Raw genomic sequence first — 26,343 nt, 5'->3', positions numbered from 1 at the left:
ACTAGTGATTATGCTCTCACACTACTCAGAGAATTAAAGATGTACTAGATGAAATATTTAGATATCAATTTAAATTGTACTCAGTTATGATTTTACATGGTGTAATCTGTACTTCAATATGAATAAAATAACAGACTTGAAAAAAATACTCATAAAGGTACAGTACAATTACAGTATTTGAGTAGTTGTAGTTAGTTACTTACAGCCCTGCTTACAGTCCAACTTGCTAAAGTAGTTTCTAACGTCTCCTTCTTTTTCCCTCTTTGACATTGTACAGTTTGTTTTGCTGCATTTTATTCCACTGCGACCTGAGACAACCTGCAACCTGGGATAATACTGAGACAATCCTGCCTTCAAATGGATCCTGGGAGGTTGTAGTTTTTACTACACATGGTCTTAAACTGCTTAACATTGTCAGAACAGCATTTAAACATGACTGACAATAAAAGGACGTCACTTTGTTCCTATTTCATAAATAGTAAAAGACATCGCAGAACTCAGAGCGACCAAATATCACAACAAACTCTTGATTACCACATTACTGTGTTGAACACAGTCAACATATCCCCCTCTGAATATACCTTCGGTCATGATACAGAGAAATCAGCTGTAAGCCTGTTACCTCCTCTTGTCTTCGATAGAAAACTCTTTAATGTGACATTAGAAGAAAACCTTTGAGATGAAAGACAAACTTGTGTTTTCTGTTTAATGAAAAATATGGTTTATAATGGCAGAGCATCAAAACAGAGACTTCATCTCCTGCAGTTATAATGATGAATAAGGCAATGACCAATGGACACACTGCATTATGGGATTTGGCGTATATAACTTATAATAACTGAAGGAAAAATCAATCCCACTTTCTCCTAAAAAGATTTATAAGTTGTAACGAATGACTTCATTGATGTTAACGCTGCTTTGATTTCTCTCTTTAATTCAGGAAAAGAGTTATCTATCAGCAGTTTGTTAACATTAACTGCAGACCTGATGAGTTATTGTAAGAAGCCTGAGAAATGACTTCACTACAGACAGAACCAGCTAATGGGATTTTTCACTACCAAGCAAATCAAAACAACTGACCTAAAAGCATTGGTAAATCAGTAGTTAACAATTCATAAAAGCATTAGTTACAACTTACAAATGCTTTAAAAAGAGCAATTTATAAGAAAGTGGTATCAGGACTCTTTTTCCTCCGTCCCTGCTGAGAAACAGTACGACTGTCAGAAACCGTAAGCGAGCGTTGAACAGCAGCGATGTTCAATCTTCTGCAGCTGGCTGTGAATCCAGTTCATGACGAGCACGTCAGTGTCAAATAAGACTTTCTACAAAGATACAACATATAAAATTGTTAAATATAGAACTTCAGGCTCTTGAAAATACATTTAATGCCTCTTTCCCCTCAAACAGACATGACAGCTCGGCCTCTGGTGTGAAATGGTTGCTTCATTGAAACCTACCGCACCCCGACAGCATGTTGTCTGCATGTGGCACTGAGAAATGTCAAATCTGTTTTAATGCACATCGTAGTCTGGTGGAGAAGAGCCTGAAATCAGTTAGGATTCTGCATTTATTATGATAAAAAGTAAAAACTTTGCACGCTGGCTCTAAACACGATGGAGAATATATTAAAGTTGATGTAGTGTGTGTGGAAATGTCATCTGTCCACTGGTAGGTGCCGTATTTACCGTAGTCCCAACCAACTTGGACACTGTTGCTTAGTTGGACAAACAACGTTTCTAAAATTCAGCTCCTGTACATGGAATGTAAACATAATATGACGCGTATTGTAGAAATGTTGATATGATAGATGAGACGTACAAATTTTAAAACGTCTGTGGTTTGCAGAAATGTAAAATGCCAACACGTTATGTTGTTGACTGGGCTGGAATAATAATATCTGAGAATATTTGATTTCATTTTATTTAAAATTCAATCATCAGGATGTTTCACCATCAGTGGCTCTTTCAGCAGCTGACTAGTTACAACCATAAAAGCTGACTTGACTTTTTGTTTTGTACAGAAGCCCTGAGAGGCAAGTGAAGACAAACATTTTCTATGTCTGATCTAAATTGATTTCTCTCCTGTGTTTATGACTTGAGAACTACTGGAAAAAAAGTTTTGCCAGGATCGTCTTTCTAAGTTCCTGAATGAAAAAGAAAAATGAAAAAAGAAGAAAGATTTTAAGGAGAATCTTTTTTTTGCGTGTGTGAAATACTCAAACATGTTTGAAAACAACAACAAAAGTTTTTTTTCACGTTTTCACGGATGGAAAAAAATATTTAGGAACTTCGAAAGATTCTCTTGATTCATTTATTCATTTTGTCATAAACACCGGAGAGAAAGCAGTTTAGGCCAGATTTAGAAAACGGATCACCAGAAAAAAATGTCTTCACTTGCCCCTCAGGGCTTCCGTAGTTTTGTTTCAAAATGATGCAAAACAAAACACATTAAAATGGTCCGAAAGAGGCTCAAAATAAAGTTTAAGATTATTTTTACTCTCTGATGTTAATGAGTGTAGTGTTGAATCTGTAACTGTATGAGTGATCGCTTAAGTTTAAGTAGTTTTCTATAAAAGTACATTCACCTGGTTGGATGTGTTTCCTGCCCTGGTTGACTGGCAGTTTTACTGCCTCCAATCTTCGAAATATGTCAAAACTGCACAAAGTTTTATGTTCTTATCATAAAAATGTCTTCTGTGATTTCTCACCTTCTCCATCTGACTGACATTTAGCACATGAACAGCTGTGCTGTCCCAACAGAAACACCAACAGCTTCTCTCCCCACACAGATACTTAGATGTTTTATCATTAACTCATATACATTTTTTACTTTGCTCAGTTAAGTCACTTACTGTATAATATCACAACGTGTTCATTTCTTTACATGGATGTGTGTGTGTGGGAGGGCTTCTGAGAGTCTCCGCCCCTCTAAAAACGTCTCATCGTTGGCTCTGTTCATCTTTGGTCTGTAAAAACGAAACAGAGTTTTGCACCAGACAAAAGGAAATCGATCCAGCAGCTCGTCATAATCCACTTTCTCAAATCTCCTGGAGAATAAACGGAGTCACTTCCTTCCCAGACAGAACTTCAAGCCGCAGTTTCCACAGGTCACCCAAGCATGAGGGAGGGCATGCCGGCGCCTCGCTCTGATGGCGGCTGATGATTGGTCATCAGCAGCTGCTACGGCGGCGGTGGATGCTCCGCTTAGTGATGATGGGCGATGGGCGATGGGAACCAGTCTTTCTCTGGGGAGCGCCTGTCCTTGCCGCTGCTGTCAGGAGACCTGGAGGACAGAAATGAGCAACGTTAGAAGAGAATCTGAATCAGAACGTCTGGTCGTCTGAGTGGAGAGGAGACCGCCATCAGGAAAATATTTAACTACATGAGCCTGACGTGTTTAAGTATGAAAGAAGAATGTAGAAAAGGTCCTATTTAAAAAAACAAACAAACAAAACAACCACAAGATTTTAAGTCTCACTCCGACGCTGTGGGATGGCAGCTGACCCGTCCTACAATCCCGAAGCGTTAGTTTTTGACGAGTTGGGAATGAGACACCAAAATGTTGTATTTGGCCTGGAGTTTGCCAGAAAGTCTCTACAGGTTAGAATATAAACATCAGACACAGCTCTGCAGAAAGAAGACAGAGAGACTGTGAGTAAAATGAATAAAATAAAAATACAGTCCAGTTCTAGTTCTGCTCATTAGATATAACAATGTGAATCAGTTCATGTACTTTGACGTTGCTGCTTTAAATGAGAATAATACATAAAAAGTACAAAAATAAAAGTCATTGATTCAGTTCAGGCTGGTTGATTAAAACTGTCTCCAGCAGCTCAGTTTGAGTGTCCTCAGCGTCATGCTTTCCTCCCGGCTGCTCTTGCTAAGCGTCTCAACTCTGCTGGGCTTCATTAGAGAGAACGAGCCTCACACCGACCGCAGAATTAAAAACCACACAGCCCTTCATCCAATTACAGCAGCTGAGCGGGAGCTGAAACTGAACACACTGACAGGATGGGAATTCATACAGCAACACGTCTCTGCATGCTAGAGACACAGAGGGAGGAGGCAGCAAGCAGAGAAACATCATCAAAGTACGACTGGCCGGAGAGCCTGCAACGAGCTCGTCAGCCAGTTTTTAAAACAACCAGTCCTTGAAAAGAACAAATTAGAATACGAATGTCTTTTTGGACTTTTTTTGCTTGTCTCTGGTTCTACAACATGCTGCTGCTGAGTTCACCACTGCCACAACAAAGGCAAAACTACACTGATGTTTTTCACATGACTATCAGCTTTGATGGCCTTATGTTTATATATTTAGGATTTTTAAAATGAGTTTAAGCTCACTGATGAACTTTCTATGTTTTCATGTACATGGACACTAATTTTGCATTATTATTTCAACAATATTAAGAATTTGATACAGTCATATGGGCCTGTCAGTTGGGGTTTTAATGGCTGTTTGTGACGCACGACCTCTTGCCCGTTTGCGGAATGCGGTAAGCTCTGCGCACTGTAAACAAACCAGCCAAGGAGGTGGAGCTGTCGAAGGAGGAAGTGGATGGAAAGGTGGTGGTGTTATTACAGCCAACAAGGCTGCCAAACAGGTGACCACATTTCAAGTCACACTGCTGGATATTTTTAAGGACACCTGGACACATTTCCAGTGGTTTTTGTGGCGACCAAATCTGGCTATGTTTTTGCGGGATGTCAAGTCATCTCCATCTGTGATCGTGGCGACCAAAACGGCTACTTAAGCCAAACCATTTTGTTTTTCTAACCCCAACTATGTGTTTTTTGTGCCTAAACCTAACCAGACCATAAGCACAGCGTTGTGATGAGAGAAACACAGAAAATTCAACCTAAACAAACGTCCAGTTTTAACTTGGCAGAAACGCTCTTGGCTAGCATTTTTTCTGGTGATTGGGTTGATTTTAACCCAAACCATGTTTTCCCAAACCTAAACTAAAGTACTCTGGTTGCCCAAACACTAAACAAACAGGAAGAGAAAACTGAAAGGAACATATCATTATACCCTTCACTCATTATTTTCCTTTTCTTAACAGGATACAAAACTTGTCCTCAACCCATTTATCCATGGTGGCTTGTTCCAGATACAAACTTTGCTGCTTTTTGTTTAGTAGAGATGATGATCCTGGAGCAACTATAACTATGATATTCACGACGACCTCCAGGACGAAGGCATATAGACGGTTTTATATAGGAAATATCTGAAAAAACAGTACATCTCATACAGTACAGACGCTGAAGAGTGCCTTCTATATGAGTTGCCAATGGGCGTATTTGACAACCTGCAAATGAGACCAGGCTGGAACCACACTACACTTTCACATGACAGCAGCTCCACCCAATATGCAGAGTCTGCATCTCACCGGGTGTGGACATGTGGTCCCCCTGAAGGCTCTGAGACGGATCATAAATATGAAGCTCTGGGGACAATGGAGCAGGGACACTTCATCTCTGTCCCCTCTGTGGACGCAGAGCTCTCTGTAATTGCTCTCAGGTAAAGACTCACAAAAAGAAGTAGAAGAAGGAGAAGAAGAAGAAGAAGCACCTCTGAGCCGCTCACCCCTGAATTATTCATGTCCATCCTGTTTGACTGCTGCTGGAATTCAAAAAGAGCCGGAGGAGTCGGACAAGGACGAGTCGGATTACACTGAGAACCATACATCACTCTGTAACAGCATTCAACATTCAGACCGTCCCTAAACGCTCCGCTCACAGCTGATTAAACATGGAGGTGAAGGTGTGTTTGGAACATTTTAAATGTGTTGCGCAAACGTGGAGCGTCTTTGTAGGAAATGAAATAACACTCTAGGCTTTCACTGCTGCTGTGAAACTCTGAGCTCAAGTCATCATCAGACCCGAGTGAGCACAACACAGTGGGTCAGTCCTCAGCGTCCCACAGTCGAGCTTGTTGCTCACTTTTTCCTGATGAAATAAAAAAATAAATGCTGCTTATAACTTCAAATGTTTAGATGCATGTTCAGTTTCACAAGTACTCGAGTGATTGTTTCTGTGGTTACAGTGCAGACTGAGACTGCGAGCAGAACACAACATGACTGTTCACGGTGCAGATTCAACAGAAAAACAGCCTCAGACAATAGTAAACTAATAAATGAATCACATGGCAACAGTGTACGTCTTAACGTTAGCATCGGCAAAAGCACGAGGAGGAGCCTAGAGCCAAAAAACTTTAACTTAGCCTGGGAACCAAACCAAGCTCATGTTTCATGTCGTCAGGCCTCCTGCTCGGACTGATTGAGCTTCATCCTGGTCAGAGTCCGGCCAATCACAAATGTTTGTCTAATAATAGGTGGGCTTGATATATTGACTTTAAATACAGTTTGCAGGGCCACTGATAGTCTTGCCTCGACAGCAGATTGTTTTATGGCTCAGGTCCCGGGACAACTGACCTTGTGAGCAATATGTGATAAAAACAGTTTGATTAGAAAACAAGTCAATTTTGACTTCACAGGAACTTTAAACTGGCAATAGACAACTTTTTTCCTTTAACTTGTTATTCTGAAGTAAATACTGGTATCACAGTGTAATGGCTACATAAAAATGACACCATCTGTGCATAGATTAGTTCCATATAAACCTCACTTTCAGCAAAAATGAAGGTGGCATTTAAGCACAAAGGAAACTTGTCTGCCACACAGCCAAAACAGGAAGAGGCATTATATCCTGGTAACGGTGGAACAACTGGAATATCTGTCTGCTTATTAACACAACCAGGTGTTTTATTCTGCCTTTTCATAGCACTGAGATCAGGGTTTCTAGGTCAAATCGGGATCCTTATGGTTGTTTTTGGCATTAGACAGCAGCCAGGCTGCTAGCAGTAGCCACATTGCTAATGTCTTTGCGACAGCGGCGCCAACAAAACGGGAAAGTTGAAAAGATGTATTTTTCTGCTTTGAATAGGTTTAGCTTTCAACATTTATAAGTAACCAAATTTATAAATAACAAAAAACAAAAATATCTTTCTCTGAGAAGTCAGAAACAGTTTTGTGTGTCAATCGAACCAATGTTGATGACCTGTCGCACCAATATGAAAATTAACACGACAGCAGAAGATATGAAAGTTGATGTTTAATATGTATCTAACACGTCAGGGTGAAAATACTTTTCACAGGCTACTTGATTCAAATCCTGGAGGTCTCAATTCACTATTTGCTAGAAAGTGGATCACCTTCTGTTATTGTCGTGATAATTTCTCTACTAAAGAGTCGCCACGTTGAACTACAAAAGACCCTCAGGGTTAGTAGCCTTGCATAGCCAGACCACAGCACTGTGTCAGCGCTAGAGAAGGGTCTGTGTAGATGGATAAGCTTGTTTATGTTTGTGCCGTTAGCAAACAGGTTGTTTCAGAGTAACGTACCAGTTTCGGCGTGTAGGTTAATAGCTTGGAGGTTGATGTTTTTTCATGTGATGGGGGTTTTGATAGCGGAAGGAAGGGGTGAATAGGTGCCCAATGGTTATACCAACAGTCTACATCTGGTATTTCGGACTACATGGTTTGTACAGTGGTGTGTTACAGAGTGACAGTGCAGTGAGTTTTCTTTTCCCTCACAAACGATCTTTAGCTAAGCACAGACGCCTGCTGCAGAGAGCTCATTACAGAATTAACATCAATTACCTACAGCTGATAAAATCTGCAGCCGGTGACGTTTATCATTTGACTGAAAAAGTGGCGTTGTCAGCATCGTCTGAAAATGAGACGCTTCTACCTGAGTTATTTCTGCAGCTTAATGAATTTGGATTTTTGCCATCCTGGACCTCGTCTTTCAGGACCTAATCTGCTGACGGCCTCAGGACGTCGTCGGTTTGAAGAGAGGAAAACAGATGATGTGATGTGACAGCCATCAAACTCCTCCAGAGTGTTTACAGGGAGGTTTAAGTCAAACTGACCACTGACAGTTCCTGGCTGATCAGAAGACAAGGTGAAAACAGCAGCTGTAATATTTTCCTGTTAAAGAACAGAAGAAAAAAAAGAAACTATTTACAGGATATTCAGTTGCTGAATTTGCATCATGCCAGGTCCACATTCACCTTCTCTTCAAGGAGAATTGGATTTCTGTCTGATTGAGCAGACTGTGATTTGTTCCTCTGTCTTTTTCTCCCGGTGTGACCGAAAATAAATTCAAAGTGTTTCTACCAGACACGCACAAACATACAGAAACATGCAGACAGGAAAAGTCACACACTCTTTTCAAGGACATGTTGTGATGAAACGAAAAAAAAAAAAAACCCTCCAGGTGAGCCAATGCAGTGAGACACAAATGAGTTCGCTTTCAGCTGCGACGCCTGATTACACCTTTGCAATGGCAAATTACACCCTCGCTCCACAGACTGTAATGATCATGTACGAATGAAAGGGATGAAATGAAACGCTGAACGCTTTCAGCTGCTCCAAGCCGCACAGCTCAAAGAGATGAGCAGATGAACAGCAGCGTGCAGGTTTTACCTCTTCAGCTCCAACACCCTCCTAAAAAACACACACACCTGAGGCTCCATCGTTACCGACTGATCCAGTTCAAACTCTTTATGTTATTTGGATTCTAGTGAAGAGCCCAACGTGTCCTAAAATACTAAATCTGTCAGACTGAAAGAGATCAGACAGAATGAACATGTTCATATTAACTTCAATGCAGTTTAAACCCGCAATTACTGATTTATTTAGACACTTTGACATATCATCAACTGAGTTGTGGCAACTGGATCGATTCCAAAACTTTTCTAAAGTATTAATCATTTACACACCAAAACATGTCAATAAAAACCGACTCCAGTCTCAGCTCTGAATCATTAGGCCCAGTAAAAACAACTCACAACTCCTCACAGATCAAAAATTAAAAACAGCCGGACATCGTCAGGTGATCGCAGCTCCAGCAGGACCGACCAGACTGATTAGACGCTTCCTGTCTCCTGCTGTCGACTTCACCAAAGCAGCTGTGACCGCACAGTTTAAACCGCTGCTTTGATTGGCTCCGGCTAAAGCCTGACGGCCCAATGGGATCAATTACATGAAGAGGATCAGAACGCAACACCTGTCATGCATCGCTCGCTCCTTTCCCCCTAGTGGGAGAGGGCTTTTAATTCACAGCCAGGTGTTTTGACGAATAACCGGAGACTCACTGAGAACGTGAGCTGAGCAGTTTACTGACTGTGAGCACAAAGCACAGCACCGAAGAAAGTAGACAACCAAACTGTAGAGTCCTCGTGTTTGGGCCTGTTCTTCACTCTGAAGAAGAGAAAGCTTTAATGCAACAGCATTCAGTGATACGAATGTGGCAACAGTGAAAGGAGGAAGAGGAGACCAGCCCAGTCACCAGGATGTTATGTTAGTGTTAAACCACAGTAACACAGTAAAACCTCACCTACTCTTCTAACGTACTGAACAGCAGGTTGGTGAGAGTTTTCAGACGCAGCCAGTAGCTGGGTTTTGAGTAATAGTAAAAATGCTAAGATAACGTCAACAAAGACAGTGATCAAAGCCCAGTTACAGTTACTGTATCTCCAACAACAACTTCTCCAACTAGCTAGTTAATTACATAAAGATGTGGATGAAGATGTTGATGCCTCGTCGTTCATGTAGTAGTGAACTGGCTGCAGGCGTGATGGGACCTGGCTTTCAGGCATCAGACACAGCACACTCTTTGAGATATATTTTATGTCTGACAAGGTGTTTCCTCAGATTAGATGTGTCAGGTTGGATGAAGCCCTGGTCAGCTTTGTCTTTTACATTACAAATGTTGTATTGAATGTTGCCCTGACTCACTGTGACTTGTTGCCGGGGTGATGTCTTCCTCTTAGGTACGGAAATTTGGCACTGATCGATTTCACCTTTCACCTTTTCATGCAATTGGTCAGTACCCTTTAAAGTACTGAGTTGGTAGCCAATCCTACTGGACACATTGCATTTTCATAATTGAAGTCAACTCCTGTTTCACCAAATCTTGAAGTTCAGTCTCCTCAACCACATCGAACAACTTTCATAATTCACAGCCATGTAGCTACATTCACCATTTTCAGTTTACTGTCCTTTACTAAGTCACCTTTAGAAGTATGGACATATAGCAACCAGGTTACATGTAAACAGAACCAGAGTGACCTGATTTCTTTAGTGTATAAACACACTGAGTGATCTGTTCATGCAAACTGAACCTCCCAAACAATAAACAGCGAAGAAGAAGACACAGTCTCTAATGCAAACAAAAGCTTTTTAATCAAAGACTCAAAAAGTGCAGTAAAACGAAAGCATGAAAACCAACCAATCAGTAGACAACATTAATAAAAGACCATCACTGTCTGCAGCTCGTCAGTTAATAGCAAACAAACAAATGAATAGCAGGAGAACGACTCAATAACCAGATATGATCAGAGACTGAGGAGAGGAGAACGTGTTCTCAAGAAGGAACAGAGACAACAGAAAACGAGCTTCATTGTGTTGTTAGTTACACATCAGTTTAAATCACTGTACTGCTCTATAACAGCAAATACAGCCTTCAGTTATCAGAGGTGTGTGTGTGTTATCTGCTGTGTCCATGATAAACACAGCAGCTGAGAGTAAACTGGAAAGCAGGCGGCCTTGTTTTCCAGCATAATTGCTTTATGATGAATTGCAACTGGTGATGAGAAACAATGAGCTCCGTTTCTATTTGTTTCACTTCCAAAGCGAAAACAAGCCAGAAGTCGTGTCATTAATATTGCAAAGCTGCAGCTTCTTAAAATATTAAAGAGAGCTAAAAACCCATTTTTAATGCTCTCGGAGCCTATGGATGTTTAAAATCCTCCTGGGATGTTGCAGTCCGGCTCTGAAACACACAGGTGAGTTTTCAGGTGAAGCTTCGCTGAGATATCACTAACGTGAAACTGATTCATTCGTAGCTGCATCTAAAGCGAGAGCTGCTCCACCTCGAGCCCACGTAGAAGATACTAGATCATAAACCACAATATCAGGCAAATTTAAATCTGATCTTCACCCGTCTATCAAGGATCTATGACAACAGTTGAGTCTCCATCAGCCTGTAGAGACATCAGACTGTGTGAGGGAACACTGAGTCTCATTATATATCACCAATTAAATCCTCTACACTTTCTGTACATCCCTGTTAGCCTGTAAACCTCTTCAGGGCTAATTGAACGTCATTTGTTCCTCTGATCCTGCTTTCTGAGCTTTAATGAACGCTGATTCCTCTCCTTGTGTAAACACTGTAGAGCGCGCGTCGGTCCGCCCACTCAGCGCTGCGTCTCTGTAATTTAATTTGCCTTACAGCGAGGCAATCAGATCTGCTGTCCTTCATTAGCAGAGGAGCTTGTTTGTGTGAAGCTCCCTTTTTTAAAAAAAAATGGAGATTTCCTCGTCTGTGTATCCAGCACAGAGCTGGAGGCGGCAGGCGCAACAACGCAACGACATGTTTCAGCCAAATGAAGACAAGAGATGAGAGAGTGTTGTTTGTGTGTGAGACACCGGGGAGACGTTCATCAGCCGGAGGACAAGCTCAGAGGATCAAACATCTTCTCCCAGCATCCTCTGCTCCCAGTCAGAGTCAGGATTATGGTATAGATTGAAAGGAAACCTCAATCCATCATTCCTACATGATATCACACTGTGAGGCTTGTTTCAGGATCATTTGTACCTTAAATGTTCTGCTCAGGGAGACGCTGTGGTGAAGAGGGTAACATTTTTAACTTATGGATATTATCATGTACCTTCCACAATTGATTACTTAAATTAAGATTAATTATGTTTCTTTTAGAAATTTTCAGAAATATGATGTTTAAATATGCAAATGAGTCACCAGGATATAATTTTGGCAGTAAATGTTTCTGCAAACAACAGATTCATCCAAGATTGTGCGTGTCATAGACTACTTATCATATTGACATGTGTACAACACGTGCCATATCACATTTACATGACATGCTTATTTCCTGACTGTCACAACAGGAGGTGGAGGGGATGGTGGTGGCGTTACATGCGATAAGGTAGCCGAATGGGTGATTGCAGTTTGAGGCTGCGGTTCGGCGTGACACCACTGGATATTTTCATTTTTGTGCTGACCAAAACCAGATATTTTTGACGGGAAGTCAGGCCATTTCACGCCGTGTTTGTGGAGATAAACTGGAGGTTTCTAAGGAGATCTCAGCACATTTTCAGGTGTGTTTGTGATGACCAAAACAGGTATTTTAAGCCAAATCTTGATATTTTGCTAACCCTAACCGAGTGGTTTTTGTGCCTAAACCTATCTAACTCGAAAGTTTGCTGTGTTTTGGTGCGTAGTCTGAGAAATGTTGTAAAACATCTTGAAACTTCCAAGATTTCCACTGTGGAAATGCTCATGACAACACAGATATCAACGTAAAACATAGTTATCAAAGTTTCAAAAAAGGAGGTAAAGGAACCAGTGAAGACAGTCAAAAAGAGACTGAATCCCCCAGCATGTGCCTGAATTCAGAGGTGCTGCAGGAGTGTGTGTGTGCCCTCAGGAGGCTGAGAGGCGACGCGCCAACGATCTGACTCTGAATTTCACGACGGCGGGCAGCTCCTCGCTCTGCTGTCCATCTTTAAAACAACAAGTTCCCAACGGAGGAGAAACTCTCAGACAGGGCAGAGAGGAGGGAGGTTTGTAAGCGTCCCGAGGTGTGAAAGTCAGCGGCGGTTTGACAGACTTCATTATTCAGAGAGCGGACCGACTCGTCACAAACCAACCAACCAGAACGCAGGAGTGAAGGAGTGAGCGGAGGTTCGGTGTGTTGATGCAGGACGCTGCCCGTCAGCTTTCAGACACTTGGAGGAAACTCTGCTCTGACATGCAGACAGAAAGTTACAGTCGTCTTTCTGCACTAATCTCATTTCTTAAACATCACGTAAAGTGAGACCTGGTGTTTGTGATCAGAGCAGCTGGATTTCTCCTGGACAAGCTCATTTCTGGACCATGAATACAAAGAAATGGAGTTCTGCTTTTCACCTGAGAACTGGTGCAGGATCAGACTTCATATAGGGCTGCAACTAACAATTACTATATCCATTAAACTATTAATTATATTTTTTATTTATCAGTAAAGTGTTTAGTTTATAAAATCTCTGCAAAGGGTCAGCCCATCCCCATCCCCATCTTCATGTCTTGTTTTGTTCAACCAATAGTCCAAATTATGGATAAATATGAACGGTTTATCAATTAACTGCTGAGAATATTTCTTATAAGTGGTGCACGTTGGTCTGTAGGTCAACACAGTTCACAGTTCACAACTGAATGCTTTCAATAGACAGTAATGATAATCAGCCTCATCAGACAAACAGTCCTCCGCCGAACAGAAGATGACAGAGAACACGAGGAACACAAAGACTTGTGTTTTAAAAATCAACAAATCTTGAATGAGGTTTGGTGGATGTGATTATAGCCGCTGCATAAAGAGGCTCTTGGAACGACTCCTGTTAATCAGCCGCTGTGAAGAGAGTGCTCATGGGTAGCAATTATTCAATCAACACACACACACACACACACACACACACACACACACACACACACACACACACACACACACACACACACAGGCTGTTGGCTGTTATTTTAATAAGCGGTGTCCTTGTTAGATGTCATTACGTTATTAGAAGCTGATGGTAAAATCAGATCTTTGATTGAAATTAACCACAGAGACAAGAAAAGACAGAAGGATAAAAGGAAAGGAGGAAAGAAAAAATTGACCAATATTACTGACAGGACACTAGCAGAGTCAAAATGCCTCACCATAAAAACATAGGCTCAAATAAGAAAAGCCAGCATACAGAGAAAACAAGAACATGAAAGGAGACGAAGTAATGCCCAAATATCCAACCCCCCACAAATAGTACTCTCTAAACACACTTTGATGTGATGTGTTTCTTGTTGAAGGAAGATGCAGACAGTCATGATTTCAGTCACATGTGAATGAGGCCGAACAGGTTCAGGTTCTCTCTGGTCCAGTTCGGTTCTGTTCTCACCGTGGTGGTCTTGACTCGGCCTCCTGGTTGCGTGCAGGTCCAGCCCGACTGATTCACCAGGAGATCACAACCTTCGTCGTCCAAACACGGCGACATCTCGCACCACTGTCGACTCCACACGATACGAACTAAGGGAGAGGAGGAAGAGGAGAGACAGGTGAGTTGTTATTTTTGTTTTATTTTATTTTACAGCCAAAGATGGTACTGTTGTGTTTGTGTCGAGCACTTAATTTGCATGCTCAACTCGTTTTTCCCATGTTGCTATGACACCGCTGCATGACCAGGCAGTTCCTGTCTTCACTGATGTTTTCACACATAGTTTAAGATGTATTTTCTTAAAGTCTGTCAGCAGACAAACAGCTGATTTGTTTCCTCCCTCCACTGATCTCCTACTCTCTTATAATCCACTTATGTTGCTTATACATTATTATTAATTATCGTTTCTTTAAAATAATTACGTTTCCTGTATGATGTCGTTAATACACCAACATACAAAATATCATGATAAGTAATGTAAGTGACCTGAATGTAGGGCAGGACCACAGTTTGGAAAAACAAGTATTTTGAGAACAAAGTTATCATATTTCTCTAAAACAGTTGTAATATTACAATGTCTTATCGTTTGCCTTGGAAAATTAAGACTCTTTTTATTACTCACTATTTTCTTGCATCCAGAAATTCTTGAGAAATGACACATAATTCTCATCTTGACCTTTTCTCCTCTAGTCTAACAATATCACAAGAGCAGAAGTAATTTTTATTGAATAAAGAAACTTTTTCTTGTACAAATATTTCTTTATATTACTTTTGCTTTAAAATCATTCTGAAATGACGACCTTGTCATTTTCTTGTAAAATTCCAACTTACTTTCATACTGTCACAACTTTTTCTTGAAATTAAAACTTTATTCTGACAACTTTATGACTACAACTTGATTTGTATTAGACTTTGTTCTAAAAACTATTACTTTTTATGTCAAATTATTTCCTCTTTATTCTTTAAACTTCCAGAGGAAATGGAAAACAGTGAACCCACAAATCAAAGAACCAAACCTGAATCAAAGGGAGGCTGTTTGGATTCATACACTGGATGTGTTGGTCTCAGTGAGGACATAGATATCATGCTATTCTTACCCCTTTCTTTACGGCCTTTTGGGATGTTAAATTATTTTCATCAGATTTTGTTACAAATAACAACTTTGTTATATCATCTTTATTCTTTAAATCGCCAAAGAAAATGGAACACAAACGAACCAAACTCAACATCTGAGTACTGATTCTGTTTATTGTACACACCTCTCTCAGCTATTTATAAAGAAATAGGACATTCTCACATCTGCATTTGCATATTGTGGCTCCCTGATTGGCCCACAGAGAGAGAAAAATGAATCACGGGATGTTCGGTGCCATCAGAGGCAGAGACGTCCGGACTTTCAGTCCCTTGTATGTGTTACACTCCAAGAACTGTGGATCCTACATTTCCCATAATGCAAACAGGTGTCATCTCATCATCAGTCGCTCTTGGCCTGGTAAACACCCACATCTTTCAACTTCCACTCCTCCAGCTTACAACGCAGGCTCAGATAACCCTGATGATGTCTCCATGTAACCATCAGGGTCAAGAGCCACAAAATACTACTCAGCATCTAAGTATGACGAACCCTGAGTTTTATGTGTAAAGTGTTAAGTGACCCTTTAAAAGAGGATTGTAATATCCTGTTAAGGAGGTCATGTCTTTCCATTGTGCATAACTGATCTTCATGTGTAAAACTGGTGGATTTTCCCTTTAATTAAGTATCAAATCTCCAGATAATCAACATTACAAACAGTCAATACTGAGAAGATCAGTATATAGTGAGAGTGACATGCTGTTCATTATTCAGCAGAATGTGGAACAAACATCTGTCAGTAATTAACAGTATGTGAATCTCATTAAAGATGGCCGCCGGTCCCAGAGGGGGAAAACCCACCAGGGAGGAGAGAGAATGATGTTCATCATTATGGAGAGGAAGAATAAAACCTGACAACATAAATGAGAGAGTGTAGGAACGAAGATCAGTCTTCTCATATGATGGTAATGACTGACATGATGGCCCTCAATGGACAGTATTGGCTCGAAAAAACTAATATATGACATTTATCATTTTTAATGCATTATAATTGATAATAATAAGCTTGCTTAGATGATCATTGTGTACAGTCTGTGTATTGTATATAATGACTGAGTTATGAGTGGTCCAAAGGAAACATGTTACATTTAGAGGTAACATAACTTAACACAGGACAACACATCTCCATGTGAGGTAATGTAACACAGTGCCACATGTCCAAGTGTTGCATGACATAATATGACACAGCACAACATGATGTAACATAACGTGTTTTTTACCCAGAGAACCCATTAAAAGGTTCTGTGTAAAGCCACAAACACACACTCATGTTGCCTGTCAGGTCAGTCAGCTGATCCTGTGTCCAGCCTCTCTCTTCCTGTCGTCTCACTTGAAAATGAATTCTTCACTCAGAAGGATCTCCTGCTGTTTGTGTGACACTTCACTGACCGAATCATTCCCGTCGTTCCGGCCTCGCTCTCATTCCCCAAACTGAATTACACTCTGTACAGAGCCCGGGGAAAGATGAAGAAAATGAAAGTCTGTAATACATAACCAGGTAATCAGTCCTCCCATCGGGGCGGCAGAGCAGTGGTGTGATTGTGATAGCCCGTTAGCCCCCAATTATCAGACCAATTTCCTATTGAAGAGCAGCTCCTCTCAGCCATGATACTTAATTAAATTCTCACATGGCTCACACCTCTATCAAGACGGAGAGAGAGAGATCCTGCTCCAGACGGAGGAAATGCTTCAACTGCCTATGAAAAGGTTATTTTTAGAATTTAGGTCAACATTTACAATTACAAATACATAAATGTGTGAGGAAGGTTACAAGATCGAGGTAAACTGAGGCCACCTACAATCACTGTGATTTTGTGTCATCGCTTACAGGTCTTACTGTAATTTGATCTATAAAATGTAGTGCATTGAAGCATTGCATTGTGGGATTGCTTGGAGAATGTAGTGTACATGTATTGAATACAACTTTATTTGGGACAGTAGTTAGAGCATAAATTTCACGCTAAAATAAAATGGCAAAAGGTAAATATTGTGCTCTACTGTATAGCTCTTCTTCTTCTTCTTCTTCTTCTTCTTTTTGTATTTTCAGAGGTGGCTGATGTCCAGACCCCTTTAATTCAAACTTGATAGCCCTGTATCACTTTAAATTTTACCCTTCACTGCTCATGAAGCACCACCACTCACCACATCTGTAACAGCGAACCACGAGGACAGCAAAACAATGCTGCTGGAATCAAAATCTTCGTTGTGTTATGATAAAATAAGAGATTTTTTTTCGAACCCGCATCAAATTGTACTGTAGATACCAGCCACCTAAATACTATATTTTTTTCATCAAGATCCCTGCATTGTTCCCTGATAAATTAATGAAAATGCCCACCCTTTAGCTGGATCAACACCAAAGGTCTTTGAATGAGGTTCACTACTTTGTGAAATACATGATTGTATAAAGGATATTACTACATGGGCTCAGGAACACTGATAATCCTGTTAACGTCCCTGCTGCCCGGTGTGTGTGTGTGTGTGTGTGTGTGTGTCGTGCTGCTCAGGTTTGTATGGAAACATTTCACCACTTCTCTCCCTGTGGCTCAGCGGTGCAGCACTGAGCGCGCTCAGATTCCCCCTGAGACACAATGAACGGTGTCAGACAGCAGAGCGACAGGAAACAGCAGCGCCCTGTTAGTTTCTGAGAGGACGACGTGTAATCACAGCTCCTCCAAGTTTCCTGCTGAGGACGAGGATGGAAGCCGACAGCGGCCGCCGCGTTTTTTGATTCGTCTCGTTGCTCCATCGTCCCAGGACGCCTCCGCTGAGTGAGCTCACCGCACGCTTCCCTCTGTAACACCTCCATTACTTCTATGGTGTCTGTACGTTTTATCAGACGCCTCGCAGTGAGGCTGTAAATGCTGTTGTTTCCTGAAATCAGCTGGAAATGTTCAGACTGGAGGACAAAATGTTCAACCAGGACCTGAAACAGCTCTGATACATTACTGAACCATTCAGCTCCAAACCAAGGTCACAGTCAGAGCTGTGGTGCTGTTTGTGCAACACACCGTGACATCACACATTGGTTTGTGGATTACTATTCTGAAGCCTGGGATATAGCATTATGGCCGTTGCAACCTTGCTTTTGCTAGGATAGGGTGTTTTGGTGTTTTGGACATTTTCTTAATATATTGTCATATTTTAGAGGCTGGTATCTATGAAGAAGTACAATTTGATGCAGATCCAAATACAAATTTGGATCCAAATATGTTTTGTTTGATATTAAAGGGGACAGTTTTCTTCACTTAGACAAAGATAAGATGTATGTCTCAGCAGCATTACCACTGTAACGATGTCTTTACAGGATTCTCTAAAAAATCCATCAGACAGCTGCAGCTGATTCAGAACGCTGCTGCTAGATCACCTCACTCCAGCTCTTGGATCTTTACACTGGTTTCCTGTCTGTCAAAGAATAGATTTCAAAATCCTGCTGTTGGTTTATAAAGCACTGAATGGTTTAGGGCCAAAATACATTTCTCATCTGCTGCTACATTTGAATGCTGTTTAAAAAATGATAAATAAATCTACCTTGTACCTTGTAGATGGCAGTAATGCACCTAGGAAAAACAAAGAAGTAGCGAGCTACTACCACAGTATGTGGCTTCTACTGCCACGCAAAATCATTTCAAAGATGACGTACGAGAGTTGGGAGAGAAAAGTTATCGTCACCAGTGCGGGCGCTTTTTGGATTCTGTAAATTCTTTGTAGATCTCGCAAGAACATTATTATTGTCTGGCCACTATAATCGTGTAGTGAAAATCTGATATCGTGATAGTCCTACGTCAAGCACTTTTCAACAGGAGCATGTGAGCTGTGAATATTCTATTTTCTCACATGGAGGAACAAAGTGGTGGAGCATCATTTCGGTTTGCTCAGGCAGCACTAAACCCACTATCACAGGCTCAGTTTCTTGCTCAAGGTCGCTTCAACATGTGGAGGAGCCGAGGATTGAACCAGCAAAGGAACAGAGTCTGTGTGTTTTCAGGTGTTAAATATAGAAAAGAGTCAGAACCGGAGAACAGACTCTCACATTAACAAACAGCGTTGTGGATTAATCTCAGGTATCAGTGAACACCTGAACACCTGCGAGCGCTGCATCACCGCGCTGATTAATGAACGACCGCAACGCAGATCCATCCGCCGCCGCTGCCGCTCAGCACAGTTCATTTATCCGAAAAGAGAGGAGGCCATTTTGTAATCGCTTCATTCATCAAATACGCCGTCCAGAAGGAGGGACGCCACTTCGTCCCCCAAGGACGAGAGGAGCGGAGACAAAAGAACGAGGGACAAACAAAGAGGAAACGAGGCAAAGAACAAACAGATGGAAGAAAATAAAATCTGTGCTGCTGTGTAAACAGGGAGTGAAAACAGAGAGCTTTATTCCTCTTTTAAAGAATGGACGGATAGAGTTTGATGAGCCTTTCTGTTCTTTTGTTATCTTCCCTTGTTTTCTTGCTCCATTTTTGCTGACTCTCCTTTTCTTTTTGCTTTTCTCCTTTCAATCAACTTTTCCTCTAATCTTGATGTTCTCAATTTGTTCGTCACTTGTTTCCTTTTGTCTTTCTTTAAACGTCTCCTTTTCTGAGGATCTGTCTCACTTCATTTTCTGCAGAAGCTCATTGTATTCGACAAAGAAAAAAAGGAGACGTTTTCCTCTTAGTTATAAGAGATTACCATTTATCTTAAGTAGGATTACAATTACAAGATCAACATCTTTAAATTAAGAAGAAGAGAAGAGAAGAGAAGAGAAGAGAAGAGAAAACCTTTATCTTTTACATACGGGATCATTTTCTCATAGGAATTCCGAAATAGTTTCTCCATATACAGATTTTATTATCACAAAATAAAAGTTAATCTAAGTGTGTGACATGGTATACTAGTTTTTGTTTTAGTTAAGAACAAGTGTGTTTTTCTTTTGTGAAATATATCTGCTGCCTCTCTAATTTATCTGCCTTCCTTCCCTCCGTATTTTACTTTCCTCTGTTCTGTCTTCGGGTCTGAGATCAGAGCAGGTTTTAACGTCTCTCAGACTCCTGAACGCCTCACGGTCCCCGAACGCACCACCTCTCTGCCCTTTTCAGTTCATCTCCACCTGCTGAGAAACAATAGGGTTTCATCTCTTGTTTGTTTGTTTGTTTCCCTATACTCTTCACTATAAACAGCCGTTTGGCCTTTTCTTTTTATTCATCGCTGACAGTCTGATAGCATTAATGTCTGAATCAAAACAGCAGCGGGTGATTTTCGAAAACAGTAACATCTTTGCTGCTTTACTGTTCAGATGAGGTGTGAAAAGCAGAGGGGGTGGATAAGATGTATGTGTAGGAGCTTTATAAAATCAAAGTTAGAGGCAGAGTCATGCTTTTCAAACCAGAGTTAATTAAACATTTCCATCCTTTTTCTGTATCTGTAAACATGTTGGTTCTCTCTGTGCGATAAGTACAGTGTGACTTCCTGCGGTGCATGCTGGGATTATCCCGCTCAGAGTGGGACCTCCACACTGGAACCACGACTCAAACTCACGGTTTAAGGCAGCCGAGCCAGACTGTTGTGATGTTCAGAGGACAGATATGAACTGACTGCAGTCTGATCCGTCCTCTGAGCTCGGCTGGTGGATTTCAACAGCAGAACAACACAAAGCAAGGCGAGCAGATACAAACTGACGTAAATACCAACATGCAGCTCTTGTCGGCATTGGAAAGGTCAGCCATATCAAAGTAGAGGTCTGAGTTTTATTCAAGGCTTTCTGAACGCTCACTGCACTTCGGCTCTGACCACACACATTAGAAATATCTGGAACGCTGGTTTGATTAAGTAAAATAAGACAGAACTTTATCCGTCACAAAAACCCAATCCTGTGCCTGCTCGATTAACATATTTATTTATTTGTTATCCATTAAAATAAGGAGGTGCATCTATGAAAAGGTGTTGTATAGAAGTAATAAACCCTCTCATGCACGGTGTCCACTAAAGCTGATGGATATTTAGAAGACATTTTTTACCATATAAGTTTAGGTATCATATCCAAACCACCATGAGGCAGATCCACAAAGCCTCGTCCACAATTTTATTTGATTATTGTCTGTGTATCTTCTTGTTATTTTGATTTATGGCATCATAAATCCAACATGGCGGAGAAAGGACGAGAAGCACCAAGTACATCTGGGATAACTGTTAAATCCTCTTATTGCCACAAAATAAGAACTAAACTAAACTATTTGAACTAAAATACATTTTCTTCTCTTCTGAAAATAAATCTGTCCATTCTGCATATTTAGAATTTGCCTTATTTTGTATGTTTTATTTAATATCATGAAGTAATTTACATTTGAATTATTTATTATCTGAATCTATTAGACATCAATTGTAAAGAGTCTTTAGATTTTATCTAAGTATACAAGGCCCATTTAATCTAAAAATAGGTCCAATAGGCAGAATATACCCTTTGGTGCATAACGTCCACTAGAGTAGACAGATGTATTTTCAATTGCAGAGGAAAATGTACAAGAAATATATTAATACAATCTGGATAAAAGTATTTCTAATATCTCTCATTTAGCTGAAAAATATTTTTGTACCTGAATAAAGGATTTTACAGATATCCTCGAGTCCTTATTCTGTTGTCGCACGGTTGATCCATAACTCCTTCAAGATGACACATATTGAAAAAAAGTTGCTGGTTGTTGTGATTTTTCACCTTTAAGATTTTAAACAAACATTGAAAAAAAAAGGTAACACAGCATCGTATTTGAAATTTCTTTGAAATTACCCCCAAATTACCACAATAATTAGATATTTATTGAAATTGACCCTGATAATATTTAACGATAATATTCTGATATTTTCCAACAAGCAGGTAATAAATAGCTGGTAATTTATTTAATACATTTCGAGGGTGTTTGCTGTCTAACTTCTGGCCAGTAAATGTAAATACTTTCTTAATAAAAGTAGGCAAAAACAAAACTGTGCAAAACAAAACATCTTCTTTTTTACTCTTCTTTTACTCTTCTTCTTTTTTTACTTTTCTTTTTTACTCTCTGACACTATATTTCAGAGGAACATAGGAAATTATAATAAAATATGTATATAGTGTATATAATACCAACTACAACATTAAAGTACATCTTACATGTTGACGCGTCAATAATCATTTCCAACAATGTAACAACTGTGCGCTGACACGGACCATTTGTTTTAATGTGAATGAAGTGAACGATCTGAATACTGAACAGTTGTTGTTTACTTCGTTCTGGAGACACTTTTGCTTCTGTTTTTTGACATGACTTTTCATGCCTCCCCCAAAATGTCCCTTGGGTTAAATAAAGTTGTATTTTATCTGAAAAACAACAATTTTTTCTCCCTGAAACGCTGAAGACACTTTGGAGTTTTTGTTACCTGAGATTGCAGCAGTAAACACAAACTGACATAAATACCAACATGCAGCTCTGTAAAGGTCACAGAGAAACTCAGATGAAGGCTAAAGTTTGCACTGAATACAACTCTTACTGTTGGACAACTATTACAGCCTCGGTCACCTTGTTCAGCATTAACATTTGTATTTGTGTCTCTATTAAACGGCGTAACACCAAGAGAATGTGTATTTCCATGTCTGCCTGTCCACATACTTTTGTCCATATATTACTTATATATTATATATATATTTATTAGTTATTAGTTTGTTTTCAAATAAATAACCAATTACAAGAAGTTGTGTAAAACATGGAACGTTTTTTCCCTTTTCAGCTGTTGAAATGAATAAAATATATTTTATTTTCAGTCAACCAGCTCCAGAGTCTTTAGCCCTACATCTCCTACGTAACAACCAGCAGCACCTCCGGGTCATCCACTGCAAACAAGAGGTCACTACGAGTTTGAGCAGGTTTGGTTTTCCTTTCTCTGCGACATTCAGGGAGGAAAAACAGGAAGCTGCTGATGAGTCTCTGAGCTCAGAAAACAGGTCGCAGCCATCAGCAGCGTTCTCACATCGAGTCTGCAGCTGAAAATATCCTCCCAGAGCAGCAGAGCATGTTCAAACAGCTCTGATCACTGACAACACAAACTTTAATGCAGCTCCAACGACACGAACTTTAACCTGTTCAGTCCCAGCGCACAAACTATCCATCAGTAAAATATAAGGGGTTTATCTTCTATAAGTGAGGACATGTTAGGCAACATCTTGTCTGAATTAAATGAGAGCTATAGCCTATAGCTCTGTCAACACTTACAAATGTTTATTGTGGGCAAAAGCTGACTTTCTTTCTGGAAATCAGCTTGAATCTGTCTGCATGGATTTAAAAGGTCACTTCAGATGAATATTATACAGACACCTCTCCACCCTGCAGTCTGACGGTAGAGTTCAGTCAGAGCTCAAACCTTTTCGATGGACAAGATAAAGTTTTTCCGCTGATGAGGTGAAAACACAATCTTCATCACACCCTGTTTGATGTGATGATGTGGGATAGTTTGTCCTTTATAATCACCCTGACTGTAGGAAATCAATGCTGATGTGAGGAAAATCTATCTGACGATGATCTGAAGGAGAAAATATTTGAAGTTCTGTTCAACTGAAGCTTTACTGAAGAGAAAGCAGCACAGCAGGAGAGACGGCAGCGGTTCTTTAACTCGGCTGAACAACTGTTCACAGTCTCTGCCTGCAAATCCCTGCAGTGTCCCTCCAGCTGTTGCCATTGTTTCCAGATGGCAGAAAGGGAAATAGGAAGCGAAAGAAAGAGACAGCCGGTGATGAAATGAAATGCAACTCTGGGCTGTTCCCATCTGGGCCGTGACTTTCTGAACCTCGCCGTCCAGATGAAGAGATGCAGAGGATTTGAAGGAAGGCTGCAGGTATGTGTGTTTGTCTCCTTCATAAAGTTCAAACCCACAAGCTGTGAGCTGACGGTGACTTTCAGAGAAGATTCTGCATTCTGACAGCATATCAACTCACAATGAAACAACACTCCCTTAAAATGGCATTAATTTAGTCTTAATTTACCTCTAAAAACACAACAAACACCTCAGACATCTAACTGGTGTTTGTGAAGATCAACAACAATCAGAAACTGAAGAACAACGTACGTGTTAATTGCACAACATATGTAGCAAAACATGGAGGACATGAAGCAGGAATGAAAAGCATAGTGGAATATGGTAGAGGCAGTTAAGGATGCCATCCGTTATAGATCAGTAATCTTCTCACCTGCCTCTATAATATCAAATACTGGAACACAGAATGATCGATACATCATATTGTGGTCCATGACGGAGCAGAGAGCAGTGAGACTGTCCTCAGAAGTAAAACAACATCACTTGTTTCAGCAGATGCCCCCAATGACATGTTTTACATTCAGGTGACAAAGACCTCCAGTAAGTGTTGTATTTATGACAGAAGCAAAGGAGGAAGTCAGGTGATCGGCTATAACAAAGATAATCAAACTGTTGTGTTTCCATGTGCCTATTCCTTTAAAGATGGTGCTGGTCCCCTAACAATAATAAAGTGGTCATTTTAACCCAAAACCAAACCAAGTCGTTATTGAGCCTAAACCCTAACTCCTTGCGACCAGTTGAGTAACATTACCACAGAAGAAGAAAGTTGACATGAGTTCAGTAGAATCTGGTGATTCACTCAATAAAAATGGCTCCAGTGTCCTGACCTTTGATGAGTCGGGAAGGTGTTTGTTCAGTGAATAAGAAGAACTCAGACAGAAACCATATTGTAATTCCCTGAGGAGGTTCATGCTTCCAAGATATTTTTTTAGTAGGTTAAGAGGTTTTTCTCCAATAACTTGTGCTGCAGAAAAGTTGGATCGTGCGGATGATTTGAGCAGTTTTACAGAGAAAAGGGGGAAAAAGACTGATAAAGAGATCGACCAGATTTTGGAGAAGAATGAAACTGTCGGCAGTCTTAAAAAGTAAGTAAAAAGAAATTCAAATATTTTCAATTATAATGTTGCAAATTATTCTCATAAAACTTAAAGAAAAAGACATTTTTTCTCAGCAGTGGTCTTAATGACCCGTCATACCTGTGGGCCTGTGTGTGTTTTAAATACCCCCAGCTTGACAGACTTGACCATAGCAATGTGACATCAGGAAACAGATTTATTTTTCAAAGCAACTTGTATAAAATTCTCTTTTATGTCAAGATGGGCGTGGACAAACTGATAATTTAATGTACAGATCTAGCTGGCAGCAACCATCAGAGGACAGCAGGAGTCTTACCGTCAACACAGGCCGGTCTGGCTCGTGTCGTCCCGGCGATCTGTCCCTTCCTGCAGGCGCAGCGGGCCGTCTGACGGGCGATGGTCCTCCTCGGCTGGCTGCTGTCCCGGTCCAGGGTGACGATCTCACAGGTCCCTGCCGCCAGCTGACCTGAGGGATCAGAGGGAGTAAATCATGTAAACATACCGTACGTTTTAACTGTTTGTCAACATGCAGCTACAGCGCTCGTCCACTGAGTCACAAGGTGTTAAATGAGGCTCACTGTATGACTGCATTAAACTGAGTGGTAAAAACTAACAGGGCGTGTTTGGAAGATACCAAAGAAAGTTTGAGAAAGAAATGGAGGTTTAGCAGCTCTTAAAACTCTATTACTCTCTTCATTTACATTCATTTTCTGCCAAAATAAAGGAATATTTTCTTAGGTCCATGGGTGTGTGAAACATTGTTTTCCTGCTGTTTTCTATTTTCTCTCTGAGTCACATTCGTTTGTTTTGTTATTTCCCTCATTAGTGTCACCTCTGACAAACTGCTGCAGTTTGAAACCAGAGCACAGTTTACAGGCCGACTGAGAATAAAATCATTTTTTGTCAACTTCTTCTGAATAAACAGAATTAGGTTCAGTTCACAAAATTATTATTGAAAGAAAGGAGTGTGTAAAACAACAACATTAATAAACAGGTTTGTCTTCGGTCTCAGCAGAAATATGACAATTAAAGGCCTGTGAAATGAGATGCTGGTGTAAGATCAGGTGAGTCAGGCAGAAGAATTCCTCTTCACTGCAGCTGTGAAGCTGAACGAGTTTAAAAAACTGTTTGTTTGACTGACGGCTGCTGGACGTCTGAACTGACTCACAGCTGATTATTTCCTGTCAGTTTTGTTGCTGCACGTCAGTCAATCTGTCACTACACTGACCACATCTACACACACATCCAATATTTTACATAAATTACACC

General features: G+C 40.5%; 1 protein-coding gene across 1 annotated transcript in view; it reads right to left on the bottom strand.

Annotated features, from left to right (window-relative positions):
- Positions 1–723: 723 nt before the first annotated feature.
- The window catches only part of LOC311263259 (chemokine-like protein TAFA-5), a 40,502-nt gene continuing 14,882 nt past the window's right edge, over positions 724–26,343 (bottom strand). The window contains exons 2-4 of the mRNA XM_084363197.1: positions 25,391–25,540; positions 14,008–14,135; positions 724–3,282 (exon numbers count right to left, since the gene is read on the bottom strand). Coding sequence (XP_084219323.1) covers positions 3,274–3,282; positions 14,008–14,135; positions 25,391–25,540 — 287 coding nt within the window. The 3' untranslated portion in view covers positions 724–3,273. The remainder of the gene's footprint in view (positions 3,283–14,007; positions 14,136–25,390; positions 25,541–26,343) is intronic.

This window comes from Pagrus pagrus (genome assembly GCF_965226575.1).
Source record: "Pagrus pagrus genome assembly, chromosome: 10".
NCBI classification, from domain to species: domain Eukaryota; kingdom Metazoa; phylum Chordata; class Actinopteri; order Spariformes; family Sparidae; genus Pagrus; species Pagrus pagrus.
This window is presented reverse-complemented; position numbering and strand designations above follow the sequence as displayed.